Source organism: Lynx rufus, unplaced genomic scaffold (assembly GCF_022079265.1).
Source record: "Lynx rufus isolate CCGP_SWC_20201006 ecotype Redwood Valley unplaced genomic scaffold, mLynRuf1.p SCAF_3, whole genome shotgun sequence".
Lineage (NCBI taxonomy): Eukaryota > Metazoa > Chordata > Mammalia > Carnivora > Felidae > Lynx > Lynx rufus.
Genome location: NW_025814845.1, coordinates 119,401,663 through 119,429,032, shown reverse-complemented (window position 1 = coordinate 119,429,032; position 27,370 = coordinate 119,401,663). Strand labels below are relative to the sequence as shown.

The 27,370-nt window shown below is 41.4% G+C and overlaps 1 protein-coding gene across 2 annotated transcripts in view; it reads right to left on the bottom strand.

The window, feature by feature from the left end:
- Positions 1–20,256, bottom strand: part of GAB1 (GRB2 associated binding protein 1) — a 124,146-nt gene extending 103,890 nt beyond the window's left edge. For both annotated transcript variants that reach the window (XM_047091750.1, XM_047091751.1), the window contains exon 1: positions 19,305–20,256. In XM_047091750.1, the coding sequence (XP_046947706.1) occupies positions 19,305–19,376 (72 nt within the window). In that variant the 5' untranslated portion in view covers positions 19,377–20,256. The remainder of the gene's footprint in view (positions 1–19,304) is intronic.
- Positions 20,257–27,370: the final 7,114 nt, after the last annotated feature.

Below are 27,370 nucleotides of genomic sequence, written 5' to 3'. Positions count from 1 at the left end.
TTTGTAAATATAGAAATCACACACACTATTCACAAAATTACAAGTAAATCAATGAAGTTCAACAAAAACTAGCTGAAATGTGGTAACTTCAGCCTAGATATTTAAAAGTATATAAAATATATATACACATACATGATTGGCATATAAAATATAAATACATACGCTCATTATAATACTTCTTAAAAATTTAGGACTTGACAATGTACCAGAGTTCTTCCCCAGGTTCTCATTTTTTAAAGTTTGTTTTTTTTTAATAGCTATAATCAAATTTTTCTTTCCTGTTTTCAATATACTGTATTTGTGTGATTTTAAAAAGTCAGTCTTAAGAACCATCTTTGACGAGACAAAGAAAAAAAAAAAGCTCCAAGTAGGAAAAAAACCCTCTTTTGGCAAGCCTATTAAAGGTAGATTAAACATATTATTTTAAAATCTTTCATAGGAGCAGTGAGAGTTAGTGTTACCAGGCTACATCTTTCCATTCAAAAGAATAAGAGACACAAGGTTGCAAACTGGCCTAAACTATGGAAATTACCACACAGTGGTAAACACCCATGGTTTCAACAGATTGTAGATTCAAATGCCCCCTCATTACATTGTCGTTCCACCCTTTACTGCAATAAGTGAACAGGAACAAACAATCAAGGTGAATCGTTTTTGAAAAAGCTCCCTGGTACTCTGATACTCCCCTGACCTGCCCCCAAAATAAGAACTATAGAACTAAGGATATGTGCTGCCTCATTTTCTTACCTTTATAATCTGCTACATCACAATATCTGAGAACCCCTGGTTTTAGCTGACTACTCCCTTAACTAGTTTTAGAGCCCCAAGTTGTGGTTTCAGTCAGAAGGTGTCAACACAAAGTCAAAAAAATATTTCTGGACACAGTTGCAGGCCACAAAGCCAGAACCTTGTAAAGACCATTTCTGTACTCTATAGAGCCAAGCCAGGCTGGCATCTTAATCATCCAAGCATCCACGGGGTAGGAGTTGACTCTACATGTGCCCTAGCTTATCCTGTCTGTCCTGTTCCAACCATCTGTGTTCACATGATAAGCCTGCAGAAGAGGTTCTCCAGCTCAGCTCACAGAAAGAGCTTTAGGACTAATTTTGCAAAGAACAAAAACAGGCTGAGTAGGAACTCAATCTAATCCAAGAGAGATTACCAAAGGTATTTCTGAGACAAATCCTAAAGTACATATTCTAAAAACAATACACAAAGGTGGTGGGAAGAGAAGATCTCAAATTTCTGCGGTATTAAAAAAAAAAAAAAAAAAAAAAAAAAAAAAAGGGCGCCTGAGTGGTTCAGTAGGTTAAGTGTCTGACTTCAGCTCAGGTCATGATCTCTCAGTTTGTGAATTCGAGCCCCGCATCAGGCTCTCTGCTGTCAGCACAGAGCCTACTTCAGATCCTCTGTCTCCCTCCCTCTGCCCCTCCTCCATGCAGGGGCTCTATCAAAAATAAACAAACATTTGGGGGTGGGGGGAGCTGTTCTGTGGGAAGGGGAAGGGAAAAATCCTTAATAGTAACTTCTAAAATGTTTCCCTTCCAAGAAGAAAAAGTAAACATTTTACAGGCTCGTATCTCTATAGGCCTCTCAGAAATTCCCATTGCTCATTTGGCAGGCATCCAAATAGCCCAGCTTGGCTGGCAAATGTTCAAATACAGTTATTCAAAATATGTTAATGAGGCTAACGTGGTGCTTCCACCATGCAACCCCACCTCTCCTATCTTTGTGTGAAGTGAACCTGTACAGGTTAAAACAGGCGTGCCAAACACTTGCTATGTGAAATTACTGACTGCTGGCTAACCCACTGCCAATTTAAAATAAGCATTTAGGGAGAGTGGCTTGTTCAAATGTACGCTGTCTTTAAAAATGGATATCGTGAGGTTCAAGTCACTTCCACTCCCATATACCTCTGTGGGTATAAAAATATAAAGGTTAACGATTTATATTCTTTAAGTACCACATTCCAAGTACCTTGAAGATTACAAAGTACTTCACAAGTATTCTTTTAAAATAATTTCCCAGTGAAATATTTTTCATTCTATAAAGAAATGCAAGTAGTGGTTACACATTGTATGGATAACAGTAACTGAAATGAAAAGCAGAACTCAGTTATTTTATCAGTTAATACACCTATCCAACAATATCCCTTTAGCCCGAAATCAAGATTTCTTTTGTGTACATAAAGAAATAACAGAGCAACTAGTCAGTCATCTTTGGTTTGTATAAATCCTAAAAATCCCCAAATCCCCCCCCCCCAAAATCTGACTACCTTAAAATTTTCACTCTTCTTTCCTCCTGCCTCCCAAAAAAGCATTTAATTTGTTTCTTCATCCACACAGACATTCCACACATACTCTGAATTTTAAAACTTAGGCCATAGAGACTCATTTTCAGTAGAACAGAAAGTGCTGGTTCCAAACAAACAATCTCAATCTCAATATTGCCCAGTCCCTAATTAGTCCTCCAGTCACCAGACCTTACGCAGGAAATCAGGATCTAGTGCCTTAAGTTTAAAAATTAAAGGGAGTTTGGAAGGAAGGTATAAATGGGATTACATACTTCCCCAGGGTGACTCATTCTCATACGCTCAGGATTAAATTCAACACTGACTCTGGATCAGGAAAGAATTTTTCCTCAGGGGCCGAAAGGGGCATGGGATTTCCAAATGTACACTCAAGTAGGATCTTCTGTGTGGCTCAGGTGAGCAAATCCCACATAATTAACTTCCTACTACAGTGAAGGAGTAAACATAGGTGAGGTGTACAACCTCCCCAGATGGTGCTGGTATGAAGCCCCTTCTGATGTTTCTGATGCTACACAGATTAGACAGAGGCAAGAGACACTGGGGTGGCACAACAGTGGGAATATACTCACCGTTACTGAACTGTGCACTTAAAAATGGGTATGACAGTACCTTTTATGGTATGTATTTTTTACAATTAAAAACAAAAATTAAAAAGAGAGATTGCGGTGAACTTACCATATTGCCATTGCTCTCAGGGACAACTAAAATGCTCTCACAATGTCTAAGTGTTTGAATGTGAGAAATTACACCAACCTACTACAGACAGAGGGGGATATGGCAGGCTGGGAATGGCACTGGGTCAGAAGCCTGTGCTCACGCCTCTGTCTGCCGAAACCAGCTGGCCTTGGACTCAGGGTATTTCCTAGGTTCAACTGCCTAGGGCCTCATTTTTTCCCATTAGGAATAGGAAGAGTAATAAAAGTGTTTTTCCTTTCATCACATTAAGAAAACCTGGCCATTATCTTTCTTGAGTCATTTTCTTCTCCCTAAGGTTTTCAATAAAAATCTCAAAGCTATGAAAATGTATTCTGCTTTGGAAATATATCGTTTAGAAACACAACAGATTCTATTTGAAAAATACATGAATGAATAGAACCTTATTTGAAAGAGTAAAAATATTTCAATATTCATGCTCCAATTTACCTTAGTAAAAACATGGGTTTCTCAACAAGTACTATTTCTCTAAGGAATAAAAACTAATTTCCTCAAAAATTTAGTATGTACGAAACTTACCATAAAAGAGTATCATGAATTGCTTAAGAATCACTGAAATTAGTAGGGAGATATTAAACATTTAAATATGTGTGAGCATTAAAAACTATACCTTAAAACATAAATAACCAAAGTATCAACATACTATAAATTTTAAGTCCATCTATGTAGATTTCCTTTAATAATAAATCATATGTAATTATTAAAGAAACCCTTCCCTCTAGTAACTTATGCAAAGGGCAACAAATCTGCTTACCTAAGATTTTCTAATATATTTTCCAAGTTAAACCCAAACCCGAAAATTTTAATTTAAAATACCCCACTGAAACTTTATAAGCTATTTATTTTTTTTATGCTGCACTTGTATGACTACTTAATGTTACAGTTCTCCCTAAGAGCATTCATCCTTGTTTTCAGCAAATACAAAATCTGAAGCATCTATCACTATGGTAAAGAACATATGGATTGGAATAAATTATAGGAAAAAATCTGAAAAAATAACTAGAAATATTAAGAGACTCATAACAAAAGAGGTTTACCAAGTATAAGGCTTAAAAAGTACAAGAAAGCAAGGAAATAAGGTCACCTGGAATGAAGAGAGCAAGTCGTGAGTCCTGCTTTCAATTCTTTGCACAGAGTAGAGGTCCCAGGAGTCTAGCCTTTCTTGGTTGCCAAGCGTAAGTGGCAGAAGCTGGCTCTAGGTCTCCACCATATCCAGCAACAGCCCTTCTACTCACACTTCAGGAGCCAAGTGATCTACTAACCAAACTTACTTGGACTCACAGTGCAACGAGAGGGTGTGGTGGACACTTCATATAATAACAGTAATGATACTCGACACTTACAAAGCAGATGTGGAGGAGATTCTAGAAGATCTTGTAAGCAGATGCACAGAGTACATAAGAGGCTGAAGTATTCCTGAGCAAGTAAGTGGAGAAGGAAGACAGCATGAAGGATGGTAAAAGGGAGGGAGGAAAGATCAGCAAAGCCAGTCAATACGATACCATAGTGGTGAAAAGCTTTACAACAGCCTGGGTTCCTAGCATGGAAAAATGCATACTGACACAGAGATGGTTGGAGCAGGGTAAAGAATAACTTAACAAAGGAGCACCTGGGTGGCTCAGTCGGTTGAGTGTCCAACCTCGGCTCAGTCATGATCTCACTGTCCGTGAGTTTGAGCCCCACGTTGGGCTCTGTGCTGACAGCTCAGAGCAGAGCCTGGAGCCTGTTTCAGATTCTGTGTCTCCCTCTCTCTCTCTCTGCCCCTCCCCCATTCATGCTCTGTCTCTCTCTCTCTCTGTCAAAAATTAATAAACATTAAAAAAAAAAAAAGAATGATATAACAAAATCTGATAGCCATCATTTTGTAGGTAACTCTCCAAAATCCTTTTACTGTGGGTGGGGGGTAGGGCGGGTGTCACAAGCTTTCTGTAAGGTAACTGAATGGAATCAGAAAGTTATCCTAAGGAACTCATATGCCAAAAAAACAGAGACAGCTTTCTCGAAATGGATTAAGTTCAGTAGGCAGCTGGAAATAAAGTAAGGGTTTTACTTTATTCCTCTAAGATTAAATAACCACTCCCACCTAGTCCACTTCTTGACCAGTTTTCTAAATAGAGTCTGTCTTGTCTGTTTGTCTTGTCTTCTCTTTCTCTAAAATGGACTTTAAAATCAAAGTTTAAACTTAAAGAGCTAGATTAGAATGTCTAGATTAAACACTCATATACACACACAGAGACACACACACAAACACACACACACTGAAAAACAAGAGAACCTCTTTAGTCACGTATAACTGCTTTGGTGCTCTTTTATAAATCGACCACATCTCAACTAACCAAAATTAGGGTGAACAAGACATGAATAATAAAGACAATGGGAAAGAGTGTTTGAAATTAGAACTATTCTAGGAAATCTGGACCATACTTTAATAATATGCTTTCAGATCCAAAAACCAGAATAACCAGAACTTCTGGTGAAGAGCTAATCCTTCTTCACCTTCCCTCCTTTGTCTTCAAGTCATTCATAAACGCTTGATTCGGGAATGCACATTCTTTTTTAAATCAATAGTTACATAATACCTTCCTTGATTTAATAATGTCTTTTGAGAGTCTCAGGTATTCTCACATGCTAACCTTTTTAAAATTTCCCTTTCACTTTTGTCTTCCACTAAATATGTCCTCTTTAGGGGACAGTTTGATCTAAATCACTGCTAGAAAACAGTACGCACACAGAATCGCAGCGTATTTCCTTTACCTTACAGTAGAGAGGCTAAAGTTACTTTCTGAGTGTTGGTTCTTGCCTTCCTATCCCACTCTTTATACGTATTTACTTCTATTGGATTTTCTTTCTTCTCCCTTTTTCCCTCCATGCCCAACTCAGGATTTCTCGAAGGATAATTTAAGGGACCACCTCCATCAGAATCAGCAGGGCCTTGAGTTAAAAAGTGTTCTGGACTTCTACCTAAATTTACTAAATATCAGAAGGTGGGTAGGGCTCAAGATTCCTCACGTTAAAAGTTAGCCAGGTGATTGTTGAACACACTACAAAAGCTTGAAGATCACGGTCCCAAACCCTTGATTCTTCCCAAGACACAGGGACTCGACTAAACTATAAACTAGTACCATCAGAGCATCTGAGAAGAGAGAGCATGGTGGCAATTCTCCCTTCACCTTCCTTTTAAAAAGCAGATGGAAGAGGCAAGAAAGCACAGAGAGTAGAATATAAGCTGAATGTGAGACATCAGCACAAATGCAGACTCGTCAGCCCAGCTCTGTGGCTACTGCCAATTACAGTAGCCAGACCTGCAAGAGGACTGATTACATGTAATTTATAAAAAGTAAACAAGCTGGGCGGCTTATGAACAATGAATGAGGATATTCAAGCCAAGAGGTAATAAAAATCATGAATAAATGACTCAACATCCCCCTCCCCACCCAGACAACAATTGGTTGTATTCTGGCTAGGATTAGCAAGGACAAAAAAGAGTATTTGGGTAATGATTTAAATGACAACAGACCATTTGACAGAAATTCTATCAAATAAACCCTGGTGAAAGGTTACTGGGTAGCAGCTTCTGGTGTGTTCACAAGCTCAGCCATCTCAGTGACTGTTCTCCTCAGCCTTACTGAGGTTAAAAAAAAAAAAAAAAAAAAAAAAGTTTGGCTCCAGTGCTACAACACAATCCTACACCTAAAATACAGTTGACTCTTGAACAACCCGGGGGTTGTTAGTGAAAATCTTGCATATAACTTCTGACTCCTCCAAAACTTTACTGAGAGCCTCCTGTTGACCAAAAGCCTTACGGATAAAACCATCGATTGACACATACTTGGTATGTTATATGTATTATATACTGCATCCTTACAATAGTACCTTTTTCTTCTTTTTTTTTGGTATTCTAGGCCACGTGGTTTTTGTGTTTTTCAAATTGTTGCACATCTCCAAAAATCTTCCAATACAGTCACTGAAAAAATTCCATGTCTAAGTGGACCCACTTGGTTCAAAGGCATGCTGTTCAGGAGTCAACTGTATAGCTTTTAATGGACATAGGAAAATAAACTAAATAAAACACATGTAGAAACTAGGTTTTATGAAGAATTCGTCTACATAGGGTTTCTCAACTTCAGCACTACTGATATTTTGGGCTAGATAATTCTTTATTATTGGGGTTGTCCTGTGCAATGCAGAATGTTTAATAGCATCCCTGTCTCTACTCACTAGTGGCCAGTAGTACCCCCAGTTGTGACAACTAAAAATGTCTCCAGACATTCTCAAATGTCCCCTCTTGAGGCAAAATCGCCTCCCCACTCCCACTAAAAACCACTGTTCCATGCAGAAACAGCATGAAGAAAAGTTCATATTAGTAAAATAGCTCATATAACATATTTTTGACATCATAAGAAACCTTACAATTTCTGCTTTTAAATATAAATATAAAATATATGCCTTTTGAGTATATCACCCTATTTTTCCATAAATTTTTCTATTACCAGGGGCTAAAACACAAAATCTTAATATTGTTTTAATAAGCTATCCAAGCCATTATGAAAAGGGACACACAATAAAATAACTGAGTAGGCCCAAGGTATTTATGCCCATGTAACAGAGCCAACATACCCATCAGGCACAGGAGGCACAGAGCTAGGGCCCATGAAACTTTTTAGAAGCCCAGAAAAAGTGTTTTTATATTAATTTCTTTTAAAATCAGAATAAAAAATGAATATAATAACAATACCAGCTTGGAACATATCCATCTTTATAGTGACACAGATACAAAGTACAATTTTTATTCCTTTCTTTTTTTTTTTTTTTTTTGTAGAGGAACTGGGGCCCATGAAAGCAAAATTACCTGGGGTTCATAAAAGTCACCATATGGTCCCACCATCTGAAGGGCAGTAAACAATTAAAACAAGCATGTATGATCAGGTGTCACAAGCACCATGCCATGGAAACAGCAGAGCATCAAAGGAGGATAAAGCAGATACTCACAGCCCACCAGCTCTATGTGTGAGAGGAACGGTGGTGGTGGAAGTTCAGAGGAGGCTTCGGGGGCAGAGAACAAGCAGAACTTAGCCTGGTGTGAAAGCAGACAGGCGAGGACCAAGAATTTCCGGAGAAGAGCATGAGCAAAGGCCACACAGACAGGTCCCACGGCCTGGGACGCAGAAGTTCGGTACAGCTGAAGCAAAGGGCAAGAGTGAGAAGGCAGCAACAAATACTACGGGGGGCACACGCAGGCCCCTCATCACAACGGGCCTTGCAAGCTGAGAGAAAAGGTTTGGGCACTTCTAAGGGCAAAGGGACACAGCAGAGCATCTTCAAACTGGGGAACAGCATTCTCAGATTGGTGTTTCAGAAGGCCATTCTGGCTGCCTCAATGGAGCCAGTTTGGAGGAGAAGTGAAAGAATGGAAAGGTAGAGGCCACTGGTTACTGCAGCAATTGAGAAGGCAAAAGGCACCTTAGGTAGCAGAGGTCAATTAACTCAAGAGATATTTGAGAGGTGGAGGCACCTAAGCGGCTCAGTAGGTTGGGCATCTAACTCTTGATCTTGGCTCAGGTCATGATCTTATGGATCGTGGGATCGAGTCCCATGTTGGTCTCTGTGCTGACAGCACAGAACCTGCTTGGCATTCTCTCTCTCTCCCTCCTTCTCTGCCCCTTCCCCACTCACACGCCTGTCTCTCTCTCTGTCTCTCTCTCTCTCTCTCAAAATAAACAAACATTAAAAAAAGAGAGATCTGGGAGGTAAAACTGATAGGATTTGTCACTGGGTGTGGAAAATGACGGAAGGACAACACAGAACACCTCTGGCTTAAGCCAATAGACAAGGGTTGGTGGAGTGACTGACTGAGGGAACAACAAGAGGACCAGGTTTAATGACAGGATGATAAGACCTGGCATGGACATGCTGAGTCTCAGTTGCTGTGGGAGATCTAAGCAGTCCTCAACCTAAGCAGTTAGATCCACAGATGCGGAGTGAGAAACGGATTGAGATAATGCCTACAAAGCATCCACACATATAATTCAGGGCCATTTAAGATCCAGAGATGGGTTTTAAAGGTTAGAAAATGTTCAAGGCTATGATAATGTTTGTGTGTAAGTTTGTAAGAATTCTGCAGAAACTGAGAGCTGAGAGCTTTTATCAAATTTTCATAGGGGTTCACAAACACACATTGGATGACAAACCACTAACAGCATGTGAGGGGAGAATGGGCCACCCAGGGCTAGCACTAGAATACTGAAGAACACGCACATATAAGGAAACCCAAGCCTGGTATCAGGATGGCATGGGAAAGAACAGATTTTGGAAAGAGGGACTGGTCATCTCTTCAACAATGTAGTCAGAAGGTCCACGAAAAGCAAGAGCTAAAAAGTTCAAGTCTAGTTCTGCTAGATTTGGCAACCAGGAGTCACTGGGGATCTCAGCGGGAACTGTTTAGGTAAGAGCAGTGGAAAAGGACCCAGGCTCTATTCCATTACGAAATGAGTGGCAGGTGAGGAAGAAGGGGCAGTCAACCATACAAAACCTACTCAAGAGTCTGGCTAGAAAAGGAGCAATAAAAAGAGTCTCACTCCAGCTCCATCTTTGAAAATGGAATCCGCCATTTAAGGTCGTGGTAAGAAATCTCTTACCACCTTCATTAAGCCTTCAAGTGCCCCTGAGTTTACCTCCTTCTGCTAGATTCTTCTGGAGTCTTGCCTCAAACATCACTGATCATAATATAATTAGCAATACTGAGTGCATCCTATGTAGCATATAAACTCCCAAAAAATGAAGACAGTGCCTTCTTGGTCCACCTCTGAATTCTTCAGAGTACCTTGTTCATAGTGGGTATTCCCTCAGTGACTGAAGGATGTGACCCAAGAGGTGAGAGATCTGGCTCTGCCTTAACAGTTGGTAAGCATGTATGACCTGGGACAAATCAATTAGTCTCCCAAAGGCTAATTTTTCACTCCCTGTAAAATGAAGAGGTTGGGTTCTTGACTAGGGAAGAAGGAGATTTATGAAATATAGCTATTGCTCTGGTAATCATAGAAATCCAAATCTTTTGTATTAAAAGCCAAAGGACATCCAAACAATACACGAAAGAGAAATAGGTTAGAAAGGTTGAGAAACAACAAACTAGATGATTTATAAATTTAGGTTTAAAATTCTGTAATTATTTGGTTATGCTGCTCAAGAGATTATGCAAAGGATCACATTGTACATTTAGACACAGAACAAATGCCATCTTTGTCCTCTTGAAATTAATGTCCTATCACAAACACTAAAAAATGATAAATGAAGGCATAATTTTCTTTGTAAGCAGATCATGTGTACACACCTCCGACTGTGTATACTGTGGGTCATTATGAAAAGCATCTAGAAAAATATATTAAATATATTAGGCTTTCTTTTCCTATTTCGACTATTTACTTAAGTGAAGAAAAAGAAAAAAAGGAATACCGTTCAACAGCACCAGTTTAATTTTGCAGCCTGTTTTTTGGAGATAAATGACCTATATACCAAATGAAGATTACTCAGAAGGCTTTGGTTTTATGTAACAGCATCACTAGGATCAAATTACCTTCCCAAATAGTTTGCATTCTTACCAGTTCAGTATTTCCTTTTACCTTTTCTCAACACTTCAAATATTTAAACCTGAAACTGTCAGGGAGAACTTGTAAAATTTAATACTCCTACACAACTTCAGGGTCAATTATAACTTTGCCAGAGGGAAGGGGGTTCAAATAATACCTCCTTAACTGAATGAGGTTATCGTTCCTCTTCACGTTCTACCTAACACCATTGGAATTCAAAACACTGGAGGGAGCATTTTACCGAGTGTTTCTCTTTCAAGAGTGCAAGATTAAAACTCCTCTCCCGCTAATCAAATGGTCATCCCTCCACCAGAAGCACTTTCATCCTGGCTGCTCTGACTCTGGCCAAGGCACTAAAGGGAATGTGTGATGGACTGGAGTTGAGAAAGCACACCAGGTACTTAATTCTTTCATCAGGTAGTCATCTCAGGGAGGAGATCTGCTACTCGGAAAGTGGCCTGACCACATTTCCCAATACAGTAGTAACTAAAAACTGCATTTCAGGAGAGAAAAACAATCTGCATGCTGGGTTGAACATTATTATTCCCAGTCTTGATTACCAGGGTACAGGGACAGAAATAACTTCCCACTTTTAGAGAAAAGATAAAAGAATGTGTGTGTAAAGATTCTAACACAAATACTCTCTGATACTGGTGGCGGGGCTTATATTAGAGAGAAAGAAGTGAAAACAAAGAGGAAAAGAGCAAGAGGTTAGATAGAGAACCGCAGGACAAAGAGTGCCTTTACCTTTCTCCCACTTAAAAAAAAGTTAGCAAATAAAATATTATGGCAACTGGCTAATTGATGTATTAAATACAAAAATAAAGGGGCACGCCTAGCTGGCTCAGTTGGTGGAGCATGCGACTCCTGATCTCGGGGTTATGAGTTTGAGCCTCACAACGGGTTTGGAGATTACTAAAAAAATAAATAAAAATAAACTAAAAACAAAACAAAAATAAAAACAACAACAACATAATTCTCAACCTTCTACTGTCCTAAGTCTTCATTTCACAAAAGCAAACCCTCTTGATCAATATTATATTTACTTGCTTATTTCATGTATAATAGCTAAATATCTCTGGACAATACCAACAAATATTGAACTCAACCAAGCAACAGGAAAGTAATGTACAAAGCCTTGGCGCTAAAGGACAATTTTTCCCCTCTTCAGACCACAGGATGGATGCTTTCCTCTCACTTTTCTCTTGAAATGTAAAGTGGAATTTTGAGGTTTTCTTTTTCCATGAGTGCCATTCTTAAAGAACATATAAAACTATGTTCAAAAAAATTTCAACTACATGAGTCAAAGAAAAATTAAAAAGGGAAAAGAAAAACAATGAACAGGATAGTTAAAGCACAGTTTAGTGTTTTTCTTCCTTTAAAAAAAAAAATGACCTAAGATTTTTACATTGAAAAGAAATGTTTGGACTCATGTTTGGACTCTCTCGTATACTGTTTTTAATTCATGGAACAATGTACCCATTTGTTTTTTTTCCTTTTAGTATATATTTTTTTTCTTTTTGAATACACAGGAATTTTTTAGGCCAAGTATGAATTCAAAGTAAAAAGCTGAGAAAGAAAAAGAAACACCACCATAAGAAAAACTCGTGGTGAACCTGGCATTCTTTCCAGGATTAAAAAAAAAAAAAAACAACCCTCAGTTTAGAAAGATAATAAAAATTTCTGAAATACACATAAAGGAAAGAATATTAAATGAAAAAATTTAAGATAACTCACATTTCCTCTTCTGGAAGCTCTATTTCTTTGCAACTTACATCTTCATGTGCAGTTTGCATATAGCAGCTCTGCTAAAAACAACCACATGGAAAATTTTTGTTCCAGATAAATACTGCAGGACAGGGCTTGGCAGCTACAAGTTGTAATCAGAATGCTTCAAGAGCTAATGTAACAGAGATAACAACCAAACATGTATTTCGGTGCACCGTGTTAACTATTTTTTACAAAGCAGGCTATCACACAGTCAAAAGCTGCTGGGTTCTACTTCATATGCATTTAACAGTGAGAATTCTTCCCTTAGTTAAGGAGAATTTTGCACATATGAATAAAAGAACTGCTTAAGATATAAAAGACTCTCTTTTCCAGTCCAGTTGTTCTTGTATTAAGGTGCTCACGCATACAAGCCTGGAATGGTCAAAAACGCCCAGTTCCTAAAGTGACTTTTCCCAGTAATTCCACAGGCCTGAACTGCCACCTACTATTCAGTAAGACTCCAGCCATCTAGTTGGCAACTGAAGAGGCTACTTATTTAATGGATGTGGAAATCCACGATACAAAGAACCACTTTTCCCCAGGAGTAATCTAAAGAAGAAAAGAATGCTAATTTCATTTGTGCTTGTAGCCAAAGAGGGGAGGAAAAAAAAGACCTGTGACTTGATAAGTTTCCTGTACTCAAATCCACACACAGAGATAAAAGGAGTCACACAGAAACGTTGTGACTTTCAAGCCAAAGTTCAAATGGCAAATTCTGATGAAGCTCTAAGTTGGTGGAAATTAGCCACCATGTTAATTTGAGGAATGCGAAATGAGAGAACCTCTTCCATCAACAGTCAGAGGGGGTTTAATGAGACCCAGTGGTGTTCTTCTCTTTCCTCCAACACTAGCTGGCACTCACACAGCTGGGCTAAGATGGCTTCCAAAGTCCAAAATAAGACACTAGCCCAAGGCAGCGCTGGCCCTCCTGCTGGAACTCAGGAGCAAACGAATCAAAGGCTCTTTTATTCTCCCTCCCACCAGAACATGCTCCCTCTCTGTTGTAAACTAAACGCTTGCCAGAATGAATTATTTAGCTCAAAACAGACATAAAGAAATCTTAAATAACACACAGCCCTTGAATTTGAATAAGCTCAGGTGACCAAAGGAGTTGTTTTGTTTGTTTCTTGTCTGACACATAAAATTCACTTGCGGTCAGGATCCCATCAGAAGCATTAGGTCATGGCAGAAACAGAAACTTCTCAAACTAGATGTTACAGCTGACATCCAAACTCCATGCTTGAAACTGAGGTGTTCGGAAAGCCGTCCCTTAACTAGGAGGTCTAAAATCAACACAAAGTCTTCGTTCCTCCTTTAAAGCCAGGCTTCCCTTAGGATTTGCTATTTTTGCCAACAGTAAGTACCTCTGTTCTTCCAAGAACAGAGCCTAAAAATTCATCTGTGAAATCTTCCCTGGCAGCCCCCTTCCATTCCCTCCCAGTCTGAACTCTTAAGCAATTATTATCTGAATCATTCATCTGGCAAGTAATCATATATGGCCTTATAACATATGTCTTGGAAAATGATTTAAATGTAGGTGCATTTACAGCTTGTCTTCACAAATAGATTAGAAACTCCTTGAGGGCAGGGAGTGGGCCTTTCCGTCCATTGTATTCCACACAAGACACATTACAAAAGCTCCAGAAATACCTGTTTATTCAGTCAACAGGTACTTGTTGCTCTTCTATTCTGAGCCAGGCACTGCTCTGGGTGCTAGAGTCACAACTGAGGCACCCACACACAGCAGGATGCAGCAGGCCTGTGTTCAGTGAGCCTGTGCTCTGTTAAAGCAAATGCTGGAGGGTCCCTAAAGAACTCTGCTTAAGCAGTTCCTAATAAATCCACTAAACTATTTAAGGTGAACAAGAAATTAAAATTTATTTCCCAAAAACAGAGGCCTACTGAGAAGCTCCCCACTCTGCCTCTCATTTCCAAGCAAATATCTAAGGAATGTTAAGCCGCAAGAGTTTAAAATCTAAATTTTTACAACATTTCTCCATTTTACAGATGAGGAAACTGAGGGTCAGAATGGTCAAGGTATCAGGTGGATAATGGCAAAGTCAAGTCGAATCCTGGGTCCTGACACTCAGTCCAGAGTTCCTTCCACAGCAGCACAATTTACCCCAAACTCATAAAAAAATAAAGCAGTAGTCCACCTGCTGTATTGTCCTTTCTCCTGTGTTAGCTTCTGTAAGAAAATTAGGAGTAATGACACTTATTGTTCTGAATCTATCACCTCTTAAACTTCCTCAATCTGCAAATTATCAAGACCTATTATTTATGTTGACTACAAAATATGGAATTTTATTTAGTCATAAAAAGTGCTTTGTCATTTTATATCTTTCTTATTTTTAAAGCAGACTCAATGACAAAACACACAGAAATAACCAAGTCAGCTGGCAACCAGATTATCCAAGTGTAACTCTTGTCGTATTACTGTATTTTGTCCAAAGATGATCTTTTCAAAAAATTTAAAAACCAATTTTTAACACAGAACTCTAAAACCACCCTCCAAACTGATAGAACTTCCTAATGGTTATTTTGAATCCCAAAAGACAACAATCAGACTTAGGAATCCAGCAAGTTTTACATGGAGAATTTTGTACTCATCATTAAGTCCAGGCACAATCAAAGAATGAACTATTATTACCTATCATAAAGGCTTAATGTAATTGGTAGTTGATGATCTTTGTTAATAGAAACAGTGTTCCTGCCACACTAGAAAAAGTAAAAAGAAAACATTAAGAATTTGAGTGTAATGTTTACTCAAGTGAAGTTTTCCAGAAAAAAAATTCCTTCAACAGAATAATTATGTTCCTTCAGTCACTACAAGCAAAAGCTTCAGAATCCCCTGATTGTTACTGGTAATTGCAAAAAAAAAAAAAAAAAAAGAAAAGAAAAAGAAAAAAAAAAGTGCAAGAAGAGCTTTCAGACATCACAGTCCCATTTGCTGTAGCAACAATATTGAGCAGAGACAATGCTTAGCACAGATCCTGGGCTGTCCTTAAATAGGACAGCCTGCCTGTCTGTGCCCCTCTCCTCCATGTAACTAACATGTCAGATGCCCACCCGGAGGAAAAGGCTATTTCTGTTTCTAGGCCCATTTCCAAAACCAGGGGCATGTTCTAGACAAGAACCATCCTATTAAGTGACAGTGGAAGAGTGGAGCCCAAGCTGGGTACAGATTACACACCCAAGAACTGGCCAAGGTCTTACTCCCAGGCTGGCTGGCAGCTAATAGGCCACCTTGGTCTAGCCTCAGAAGTAGGTTCTCCTGCTGAGATTGCATACCTGCCCAATGCTGACAGCTGGGCCATGGAGGAGTGCAAACTCAGTGTCCAGACTTGAGGCAGGCCATAGGGAAGCTCCCCCTACAGAGATATGGTGATAGCCAGCTGGCTTGAATTAATCCTTTGTTTTCAGACTTACATTTTCTCTCAGCTGAAATTTCAAGTCCTGATGAAAATCCTACCATTATTTCAACCATCCGATTTGTCTTTAAAGATCTCTTTTAAAAAATCTGAGCATCACTGTTTAGTGCATACTACCAAGAGTTTACTTGTTCTCTGTAACCCTAGTAACGGTGATCTGTAAATGATTCCATTCAGGTCCTTAAAGTAAAAAAGCAGCTGTTTAATATACAACACAGGACAAAAACCAAAACACGGTAGTAGCAAAATTGCAAGAAAGCATGAACACTTTCACCTCCGCTTTAAGTAGACTTCAAAAAATTCACAGAGGATGAAATGAAACACATACAAAGGTTCTTACTCTTTTGCAAATAAATACAGAAAAAAGTAAAACGAGATGAAAAGGCTAGAGGAACTACTCACTACTCCAGTATTCCTCTTTTACGTCGCTTTTACTCTCTTTAGGAAATTCAAGAAAAGCCTTCATATCAGATGAACACACTAGTGTGCAAAGACAACAATGCTGTGTAGTTGACTACGAAACAGTAAACATAAAATGGAGTTGTATAGGGAATGCAACGGGGCCATAACATGAGATGACTTTAATGATAAAACTAAAACAATTTTTGCCACATAAAAGCCCTTAAGGATCATCTAAATCAATGTTTGAATACCCTATAAAAACTGTAAACAGCAAGACAACTGTCAAAATTCCGTGGGCCAAAAGTTCCCCAACAGAATCAATGCTCAAACTCCCTGATGTCTTGTTTAACAATTACAGTACCACTCATCCAAGGTATCTTTTCACAGCAAATTCATTCATTAAAAACCATTATCAAGCAACATTTTGCGTACTGGATGGTCAACAATGTTTCCTTTTACCCTTTATTTTCATAAAGATTTTACATGAAAAGAAAACAAGCATAGGAAATGCATATACATATGAATGTCTTTGAGGGTCAAAGCTAGTTTAGCAAAAACAATCCGAACTGAATACCAAAGCCAAAAGATCAAAAATCTGGAAATGTCAAAATCTTCTGGGCAACCAAACTGACAGCTAAAATATTAAGACCGACCTCACTTTAACTTATAATATTCTGGTCATCCTCAGGGACCTCTTAAATTCTGGTAGCACCCTGCACGCTGTCTTCCTGGGCCATAGCCATGTATAAAGAAAACACTCAGCCAAGCAAGAAAAACCCCACCTCCCCCCAGCTGTAAAGCATATTCTTCCCCCTGTTGAAAACACAACTTAGGGATCCTGCTATGTCTCTAAAGTATTCCCACGGTTTCAGACTACACTGAGCTTGTTCCTCAAAACATCTATTTAAAAAAATAAATAACAATCAGCTTGGGCACACAATCTGAAACCACTTTATGTTGTGGGCTCACTTTTTCACATATTCTTGTCTCATTTCCGGAAGACTCAGAAAACTGCCTGAAGGGTCTTATGTTTCTTTAGCATTGCACATCTGATCCCCAGCTCGCCTCTTCCTTGCATTCTCAACTAATATTCATAGACTCCTAGAAAGCTATAATCAGAAAGGAGCTTTAGAGATGATTTAGTCTGCACTCCACTTGAAATGAACTAGATGAGTCATTAACCTTTTATATAGCCCAGTCAGGCAGATCTGGGTTCAAATCCTATCCATGGCATATTCTGGATACAGAAACTTTTCTCATCTATAAAACTGAGATAACACCTACCTCATAAAACCGGTGTAATGATCAAATAAAATAATATACATTTTTTAAAGTTGGACTTTTCATTTTCTTTGTCCTTGTTAAGACAATCTTTTAGGCTGATTTTCGTCCTAGGTCATTTTACATTAAATTGCAAGCCCAAAAGGCAGGGCAAAAGGCAGGGCTTCTTCTCTACTGTATTTTCTAACCTTTTGGTGCCTAGTCCAGTGCTAGGCATCTTTTGAGAGAGCCATAAACCAACCGTGTGAAAGAATGCCTTAAGTCTCTATAATCACTACTTTTTAGGCAAAGGTACTGTCCTTAAGCTTCCTCCTAGAAACTACTTAGGTCTATATGTTGCCTAACCTATGCCTCTCAAACACACCTCTCTCCCTACTCCCTCTTCTCACACATACACAACCTTCTCTTTAGAACCAAGAGCTGAAAAAAAACACTTACCCCCCACCCCCAAATTTTGCAATACAGTTAGCATCTTCACCAGAATATTCAGGCAAACTGTGGTAAGTACAAGGAGACAAGATTTGGAAGGGTTCAAGATTTCTGGAGAACTTTCTTCGGATGTGTGGCATCAAGTCCTTAAATGAGAATTACTTGTCTATAACAAAGGCTGGCAGAAAGTGAACCAGAAACTCCAGCGAGTCCCTGAAGTTAATTATTGCACTTCACTCCACCATCCAAGCAGTGACTAATAGGATTAATTTGGGCTCTAATATCAGGTGTAAAAATCCTTCAACAAGATTCAAGTTCCATTCGAAGTGCTGGTCACTGACAATGAATTTATATTTAAGGGGGCATAAGTTTTGCTTTTGAAAACACACTGTACTAGAAAAACATTGGCTCCGTACGCCAGGACGAACGTGTCATTTCTTTCCTTTACAAAGGGCAGCAACAAAAGAACCAATGGGTGAGAAGGGGATAAGATTCCAGACCCCTGAAGAGGACACAGATTTCCACCAAAGTAAGGTTGGTTCTTTCAAGGAATATTTTTAACAGCTAAAATAGCTTAACACACAATCAGTATCTTGTATCAATTACACAAATGCCATTTATGTAACCCTGGTGGCCTGGAAAAGGACCGCAACACACAGAAATCCTACTGGCCGCAGCTGTCCCCCCTCCTGCGAGGCTTGACAGCGCGTCCAACGCGCCCAACACCAGCCGCCAGGCTCCCCCCAGTGCCCTCCTCTCGCAGCAAACTGCCAAGATTCTCCGGCCAAACTCCACGGTCCCCAGGATTCAAAACCGCGAAAATGCGAACCCTTGCTAAGCAAACGGCAGGGCGCGTAGTAACTTTTCTTTCTCTTTTGCACGGATCGGAGATGCTGGTTTCTAACACCAACTTTTCAGGTCCACAAGCCTCCCGCACGCAATGCACCTCGAGGGGTATGACTGAGAGCGCACCAGAGGGCTGCTGAGCTCTAAAACCTCAGCGGTTTTCCGATTGCGGGAAATTCAGGATACAGCAGCCCCATTGTGATTAAATGCAGATATAAAGAAAGGAGAATGCTCTTCCCCTTAACCTCTGCTACAAGGAATAATAAAAACACGCAGCAGGCATTAGGTGGAAATCCCGGGGCCTCCCACGGGCCGATGAGGCCCGCAAAGCAGGCCATCTGGAATCTGGAGGAAGAAAGTTAGCCGGCAAAGTGGAGGGAGCCAGGGCGTGAGTGTACAGCCTCGGTCACGAGCCTGCGGAGGAAGGGGCCGAGGGGAAAGAGATGGGGGACTAAGCTGAAGAACCAGTTCCGCGTGCGACCAGGGCAGGGGTGCGGGCGCGGAGGCCCACCGAGCGGCGGCCGAAGCTCTACTTACATAACGTTTCAACTTCTTCTCCGGGGGGGACTTGCGGAGCCATCCCGAGCAGACCACTTCGCCGCCGCTCATGGTGCGCACCTCTCCGGCTCCCGGCCGGGCAGCTGAGGGGCGGGCGGGCGCGCTCCCGACAAAGCCGACGCCTGCCGCCGGCGCGGTGGCGAGGACCTCGCTCTTCCGAGGCGCAGCCGGGGCAGACAGGACACTCCGCCGCGCGCTGGCTCTGAGTGTCCGAGTGTCTCCCGCGCGGGTCCGCAGATGTGAACAGAAGCGGGTAGAGCCGCCAAGGCCGGCACCTCCGGGCAGGGGTCGCCGCCGAGCCGAGGGCGTCCCGGCCTCCTTTCAGTGCGCCCGCCTAGCCGCCACGCGCGCCGTCCCGCCGGCCGCCTCAGCAGCGCTCAGGCTCAGCGGCACTGTGCCCCGACACAGAGCTGAGCCTCGGTCCCCTGCGCTCCGCCCCCTAGGAACAGGACCTCCCCAGAGCTCTTTCCGAAACAGACACTACGTTGCACGCGCGCACATACACACACACACACACACACACACACACACACACAATGCCCCCGCGTGGCGCCCACTCTGGCTCGCCCGTCTCGGCTTCGATGCGCCTGGCGAGATCCTCTCTTTCCCGCTCCTCTGGAGAGGGTGGGTCACTTCCCCGCGGCGCGGGGGGCGCACAGAGGAAAACAGGGAAGCCGCGAGGGTTTCGTGCGGGCGCAGGGCAGGTCCTGGGCCACGCGAGGAGCCGCCCGGGTGGCGGCGAAGCGCGGGGCGTCGCTGGGCGGCGGGCGCAGGGCAGGGCGCAGGTCCCGCCGGAGGGTGGGTCCGTTCTCGCCACCGCCGGAGAGGGCGGGGAGCGGCGGAGGAACGAGGTACTCGGCTGCTCGGCTCCGGGGACGGACCCCACTGTCCCGTCCCCTCACGCTCCTCCCGCGCCGCCTCCCCCACCGCGGGGCGCGCGGCAGGTTCAGAACGGCCCGTCCCCCGGTCCCGATCCCTCCCTCTCCCGGCCTCCCCGTTCCCTCTTCCTTTCCTCCTCCCCTTCCCACGTTCGGGCCGGCTCCAGTTACAGCCCAGACTTTCTCTGAAACTCCGCCGAGCGCTTCCAGCCAAAACAACAAGGGCCGGGGGCGGAGGGAGCGGACGGAGGGAGGGAGGGAGCGAGAGAGGGAGGGAGCGGGAGTCCGAGAGGCACCCTGGGATCTGTAGTTCAGGAAGCTGGAGCGGGGTCCTCGGCCACCCGGCTGCGGCTGCGGCCAGAGCCCCCAGCAGGCACCTAGTCTGGGAGGGCGGCCGAGGCCTTGGAGAGGCCGGCGCCGCCGGGGCTCGGGCCCTGGGAGGAGCGAGGAACGTTCGAGCGTCAGTTTGTGGTTTGCCATGTTGGCTCTGTCGAATGTCAGTTCAGAGTTTGTACGGAACAGAAGATCGGGAGTTGGGGGGGGGGCGGTTTTTCTCCACTTGACAGCCTGCAAATCAAAGCAGCCTGGAGGGAGACCGCGACCCCGCGGATCCCGGCCCGGGAGACTTAAGGGCGAGAACAGGAGGGAGAGGGCCAGGGGGAGCGTTCCATGGCGACTAGCCTGGTCGGGTGGACAAAGGGGTACCCACCCGGGCTGGCGTGGGCTGGTCCCGGGAGCAGGCCTGCCAGAGTGGTGGGAGTGCCTTGTGTGGCCAGAGTATTTGACTGATTCTGTCTATGGGACATTTTAAAGTCTCACATTCCCTCCGTTTGTTGCCAGTTTCTTCCACTTGACTTTGTTTAAAATCTACTCTTGGAATGTTGGACTAGAACGGGGACACTTACTGGATGTCCTACTTCTATTTGCCTACTTGTGTGTGTTTTACAATTATGACACCTGGTCCTGAGCTTAACATTGTCCTGTAGTAGAAATATCTTTTCCAGTTTATTTATGAAACAAATTTCAGAATATAAATAATCAAATAAAAAGCGCTAAAAATACTAGGAGATAAGTTAACACAGGGATTTGTTTATTAACATGACATTCATAGTCTGGAGTTCCTCTATTTTTGAAGATGTACAATTGCAGTGGAGAATTAGGTGCTGTGGTGGTGATAAAGATTCCTGCATTCAGGGAGGTGGCATTCCTGTGGTGGCATAGGATCCTAAACAAAGGGTCGGCATACAGATGGTGATAAATGTTGTGCCCTGAGGGAAACAAATCAGTAATGTGAAACAAATCAGTAATGTGAAAGAATACTGGGGTGGACTCAGATGGGATGAGAGGGAAGTCTTCCTTGAAGGGGCATTTAGACAGATTTGTAAAATAGTGTGAAGAAGGGAGAATCAGACTTGTTTTATGAAAAAATAAAAGGGATAACCATGAGGAGGGCAGAGGGAAAGAACAAGCAAGGGGGCTTGCTTTTCTTGAATTGTAGGGCTTTTTAGAACACCAGTGATTATAATTTTTACAGCAGCTAATAAACCAAAGTAATTCTTTTAAAGTGTGTGAATACAGATTTTGTCACAAGTCCAAAGGAAAATAAATCATGGAATTGGTTTTTCACTTTGCCCATTGGAACTGTGTCTGTACACAGAGTCAAGAGTATTTATAATTAACATGCATTAGTTCACTGTTCTGTAGTTAATTGTTGGCTTTAGAAAATTTATCACTATCCATTCCTGTTACAAAGTCCTTTAAATGGAAAATTGTAGTATATCTTGTACTATTTAGCTTTTCAAAATTCAAATAATCTTTTCTTTATTTCAAATAAGGGATTCAATGATCTCATTTCTATGAGAGAAGAATGTTTGAAGAAATCTTTAAGTATATTCTCTATGTTCAACTGTGTTGTTTTAGATTTGTATTTCTAGAGGTCAAATAAGGGTTGAGGAAAGGTTGACTATAGATACATCTTCATGCATGTATTTTAGAAAGAAAATTTGCATTTTTATATTGTATGCCATTTTTAGATTATCTGTTAAATCACATTTTATATCTTTATACATTAAAATGTATGCTAGAAAAAATTATCATACATGAGTATCTTAAATTTCATTCATACAACAAATATTTATGGTATATCCTAGTATGTACAAGTTCTTGAGGACTGGACACAATAGGGAGGAAAGCCAGACCTACTCTTGCACTTCAATACCCTGGAAAAAAACATTTTACAGATAATAAACCCCATAACTTCTACAATACAGTCATGTGTGGTGTGAAATGGGGTAAAAGAAAAATGGAGACTGATTTGGGCATATAAAAGGAGAATCTACCCCAGGCAGGAGAATGGCTAGGTAGGGATAGACTACCCTGAGGAAGCGACTTTAAACTGAGATCTTCAGGTTGAGTAGAGTTAGCTTGGCAAAGTAACAGAGTATTCCACACAAAAGAGAAACTGCTAGGTGCACAAGTCGTCAGGCTAGAGGGAGCTCCTGAGGACCTGAATGAAGGCAGCAGTGAAGCAAGTGTGAGGGACATTGGACTGGGTGAGGTTCCAGATGCTTGCAGATTAAACTTTTTCTTAGAGCAAATAATCATATAATTTCCTGTGATTCAAATCACCTCAAACAATCGCCACCATGGACTTTGTCATTCGCCTCCAGCATCCTACTTTAACCACATACCTTCCAACTTGACTTTTCACGATCTTTCTATGTAATCTTAACAGCTTTTCTAGTCTATTTCTAGCCTATTGACACTTTTTTCTTTCTCACGATCCATCAGACCTCTCCTTTCTCCACTTTCCTCCCTTACCCAGTTTAAATTTCATGGTGCACATTTTTAATGACATGGTCCCAACTCCCAAAACCCAACTCTGGATGAGCCCAACTCTACTTTCTTCTGCACCCAAGTGCTGTTGGAGAGAATCACCCAACAGGATAAGTGGCATCTCTATAAATTCATGTCCAAAGACCTCAAGTAGATCCTCAACTATCTGCAGGGGCAGATCTTAGTTTTCTGGGCCCTGTAGCTTTTATGGTTTGGGGAGTTCTTTTAAAGGAATAGAATATACAATAACAAATATAAAATTAGGATGAATATGTATTTGGAATGAAAAAATAAATCTCAAACATATTACTGGAGCCATGGGGATACAGAAGCCTTTCTTTTGAGAGCTCTATAATGATTTACCAGAATCCTTACACAGATTTGATTCCTGAATGCATCCTGGCTTTGCCTCCTGACTAGGACACTCCACCTCTCCCAGCAGCTCTCTGCTGTCACGGGAGCCTGTAAAATGAGTGGCCCAGTGCTGAAGTTACATTAGTGTTATGGATGTCCCTGCCACCTAGCAGTCCTACTTTCTTTAACTGGACAGTGCACTAGCCTACCCTCTGCAATAACTTGTCTTAAAAAAAAAAAAACAGCTTTATTCAGATATAATTCACATACCATAAAATTCACATTTTTGAAGTACACAATTCAGTGATTTTTAATATACTTACAAAACTCTTCAACCTTATCACTTATTTCAGAATATTTCAGTGCCCCCAAAATAAACCCCATTAGCAAAGAAATTCCCACTAGTAGTTACTCCCCATACCCCCCTCCCCCCCGGCCCCTGACAACCACTTAATCTTTCTGTTGGCTTCTTTTGGACATTTATATAAATGCAATAATACGATAAGGGCCTTTTGTGACTGGTTTCTTTCAATTAGCATAATGTGTTCAAGGTTTATCCATGTTGTAGCATATATCAGTACCTCATTCATTTCTATCATCAAATAATATTCCATTGTATAGATATACCATATTTTGGTTATCCATTTATCAGTTGATGGGCATTTGGATTGTTTCTACTCTTTGGCTATTATAAATAATGCTTGCAATAACTCTTAAACCTTCAGACTTCTCAAGTTTCCAAACCCCCCTACATCCCCCCATCAACTGAAGAAGATCTTTCTTACAGCATCCTCAGAAGGCCAGAGTGCTTAGATGGAAACTTCTTCAACCTGTAGCCATTAAATATGCAAACCTGCATACTATCTTCACTCCTCCTACTCTCCCTTCTTCCTATGGAAAACAGAGAACATCACTTTCTTCCTACGAGAGGCCAATCCCTCCACTTATGCTTTGGATTTCATCCCACTGCACCTTCTCAAGAACCTCACCCTATAAATGATCTCTTCTTTCTTTATCTAAATACACTCAATGCAGTCCTTTCCATCACCTTTTGTGTATGTATGTATTCCAATAAAACCTTATTTACAAAAGCAAGTGGTCAGCTGGATTTGGCGAACAGGCCATAGTTTGCCAAAGTTTGCTTTATGTGATCATGATCTGATCAAGTGTACATTAAGACGCACTACCGTTTTTAAAATGGAAATGAACCATTACTATAATGCCTTTTAAAATAGGTATTGTGAGGGGAATCTTATATGAAATTTCTGATAACATGCAATTGCAGATTATTTAATTCTTCCCTAATGTTAGCATTATTCTTCTGAATAAACTACTATCTAATTAAAATAAGAATTGGCTGCATTGTAGGTGACAAAAGGATTACAGGCAATAGACTGCAGTTCTCTTCAGTTTTAATTGATCACCAAGTTAAATTATCCATTGCATTTTATTTATTTATTTTTTTTAATTTTTTTTTCAATGTTTATTTATTTTTGGGACAGAGAGAGACAGAGCATGAACAGGGGAGGGGCAGAGAGAGAGGGAGACACAGAATCGGAAACAGGCTCCAGGCTCTGAGCCATCAGCCCAGAGCCCGACGCGGGGCTCGAGCTCACGGACCGCGAGATCGTGACCTGGCTGAAGTCGGACGCTTAACCGACTGCGCCACCCAGGCGCCCCCCATTGCATTTTAAACCTATATCTCTTCTGTTAAAACAAAACAAGGTGAGGGGAACCTTGGTGGCTCAGTCAGTTAAGATTCCGACTCTTGATTTTGGCTCAGGTCACGATCTCATGGTTCGTGGGTTCGAGCCCCTCATTGGGCTCTGTGCTGTAAGCCTACAGCACAGAGCCTCCTTGGGATTCTCTCTTTCCCTCTTTGCCCCTTCCCCACTCACACTCTATCTCTCTCTCAAGATAGATGATAGATAGATAGATAGATATTAAAAACAAAACAATGTGAAAAACCTTCTACATTTTATGTTTCTTTTCAGGTACCAGCTCTTCTCTCTTCTCTCACAGCCAGACTATTATTAAGTGCTACCATGGTTTCTCTCTCTAGTTCATCTTTCATCATTCCTCAACCTCCTTGAATCTGCTACCATCCCAATTTCTCTCTTTTAGTTGCCAACATCACTAGTGACCCCCCACATCACTAACTCAGACCAAATTTTCAGTCTTCATATTTCTTGATCACCCCTTCCTAAAACTCTCAGTACCCCTGTTCCCTGAGACACTGCAGCTTTGAACCTTCCTGTCTCCTTGCTACATCTTAGATTTCTCTGCAGGCTCTTCTTCTACTCTCTCTTGGCATTCTAAAGTCCAGCTCACCTCTCTTTTCATTCTATGCTTCCTCTTGTGTGGTGGTATCTGTGTCTTTATCTCCACACAGACACTTCGCAAATTTCTATTCCAGCCGAATTTTCCCTTCTGAAAGACCATTCTGTGAATCTAACTGCCATCTTTATATGCCACTTGGCTCCACAGAATCAACAAAATAAAAATCCTGATCTGCTCCCAGCTCTCACCAAATCTAGTCCTTCTCCGATTCCTTCCTTTTCTCCTGGAGTCATTCCTTACATCTCTCACCTTCCATCACCAGCCCACTACCAAATGTAGATGAGCTTCCTGTGGAATAATTTCCCATTTCATCCATTTCTGTACTACCACTCTTTTTAAAACTACTTCATCTCTCACTTGGACTTTTAGTCATGTTCTTAATGTATCCACATTTTATTTACCCTGATCAGTAGATTCTCCACTTTTCAGCCAGAGTAATTGTTATAAAACACAAATACAATCACTTCATTGATAGCCCATTGATCACAGGATGAACCAAAACTCTTTAACATGGCCTACAGATGTGTATGGCCTCTCCCCTCCACAGGTATCCAGCCTCATCTTGTACCACTGTCCTATCTCCTTCTGTGCCAAATCACTCAGCCTTCCTCCAGTTCCGCAAATACACCCTTCTCCCTTCCTCCAACAAGGCCTATTTTCTTGCTATTCCAATGCCTGGCATGCCACCATCCCCCTTGTGTGACTTTCATTTAGTTTTATTGGGGCTGGTTAATTCTTGCCCACCCTTCAGATCTCAGGTCACCCACTTCTCCCACAGGGAAATTTTCCTGGTAACTTAGTTCAGTTACATTCCCTATTCTACCCTCTTACCTTGCTATTTATTGTCTTCTCCTTCTGAATAAATATGGCAGTTGTCATTTTGCACCTGTTTCTGAGGTTATTTTATTGATAATTACTTTCTCACTAGACAATGGACTCTATAGAGGGAAAGGACCATGTCTATTTTGTTTATTCAGTTTCTTTGTACCCCTATCACATAGCATACAACAGACATATTATATGCTGGCATATAATAGACACCAAACACATGCTTGTCCAATGAGTTACTGAATAGATGAAGTGAAGGGCTTTCATCAGGTGGCTGAGTGAACCAGAAGTTTGTTCACTACTGACATGGTAACAAGAGATTGTGCTGGCATCAAGGTGCAGTGCTATGGTCTGAATGTTTATGTGCCCTCAAAGTTCACATGTTAAAAATCTTAGTTCTCAAGGTGATGATATCAGCAGGTAGGGCTTTGGGGAAGTACTTAGGGCATAAGAGCAGAGTCCTCATGAATAGGATCAGTGACTTTAATAAAAAGTCAGTAAAAGCTCCCTTACCACCTTCTACCGTAGGAGGACCCAGCAGGACGGCGTCAACTATGATCCAGAAATAGGGCCCTTTCTAGATACCAGATCAGCTGGTGCCTAGATATTTGACTCTCCAGCCTCCAGGACTGTGAGAAATAAATTTCTGTTATTTATAAGCCACCTACTTTAAGGTATTTTTGTTATAGCAGTGCAAATGGACTAAGACAGGTAGACGTTGTCTCCTGAATAACCAGACTCCAAAAAGTGACAAACCATGCTTTGTATCATTATCCAAAGGTGGATTTTTTTCTTTTAAAATTCTTCCAT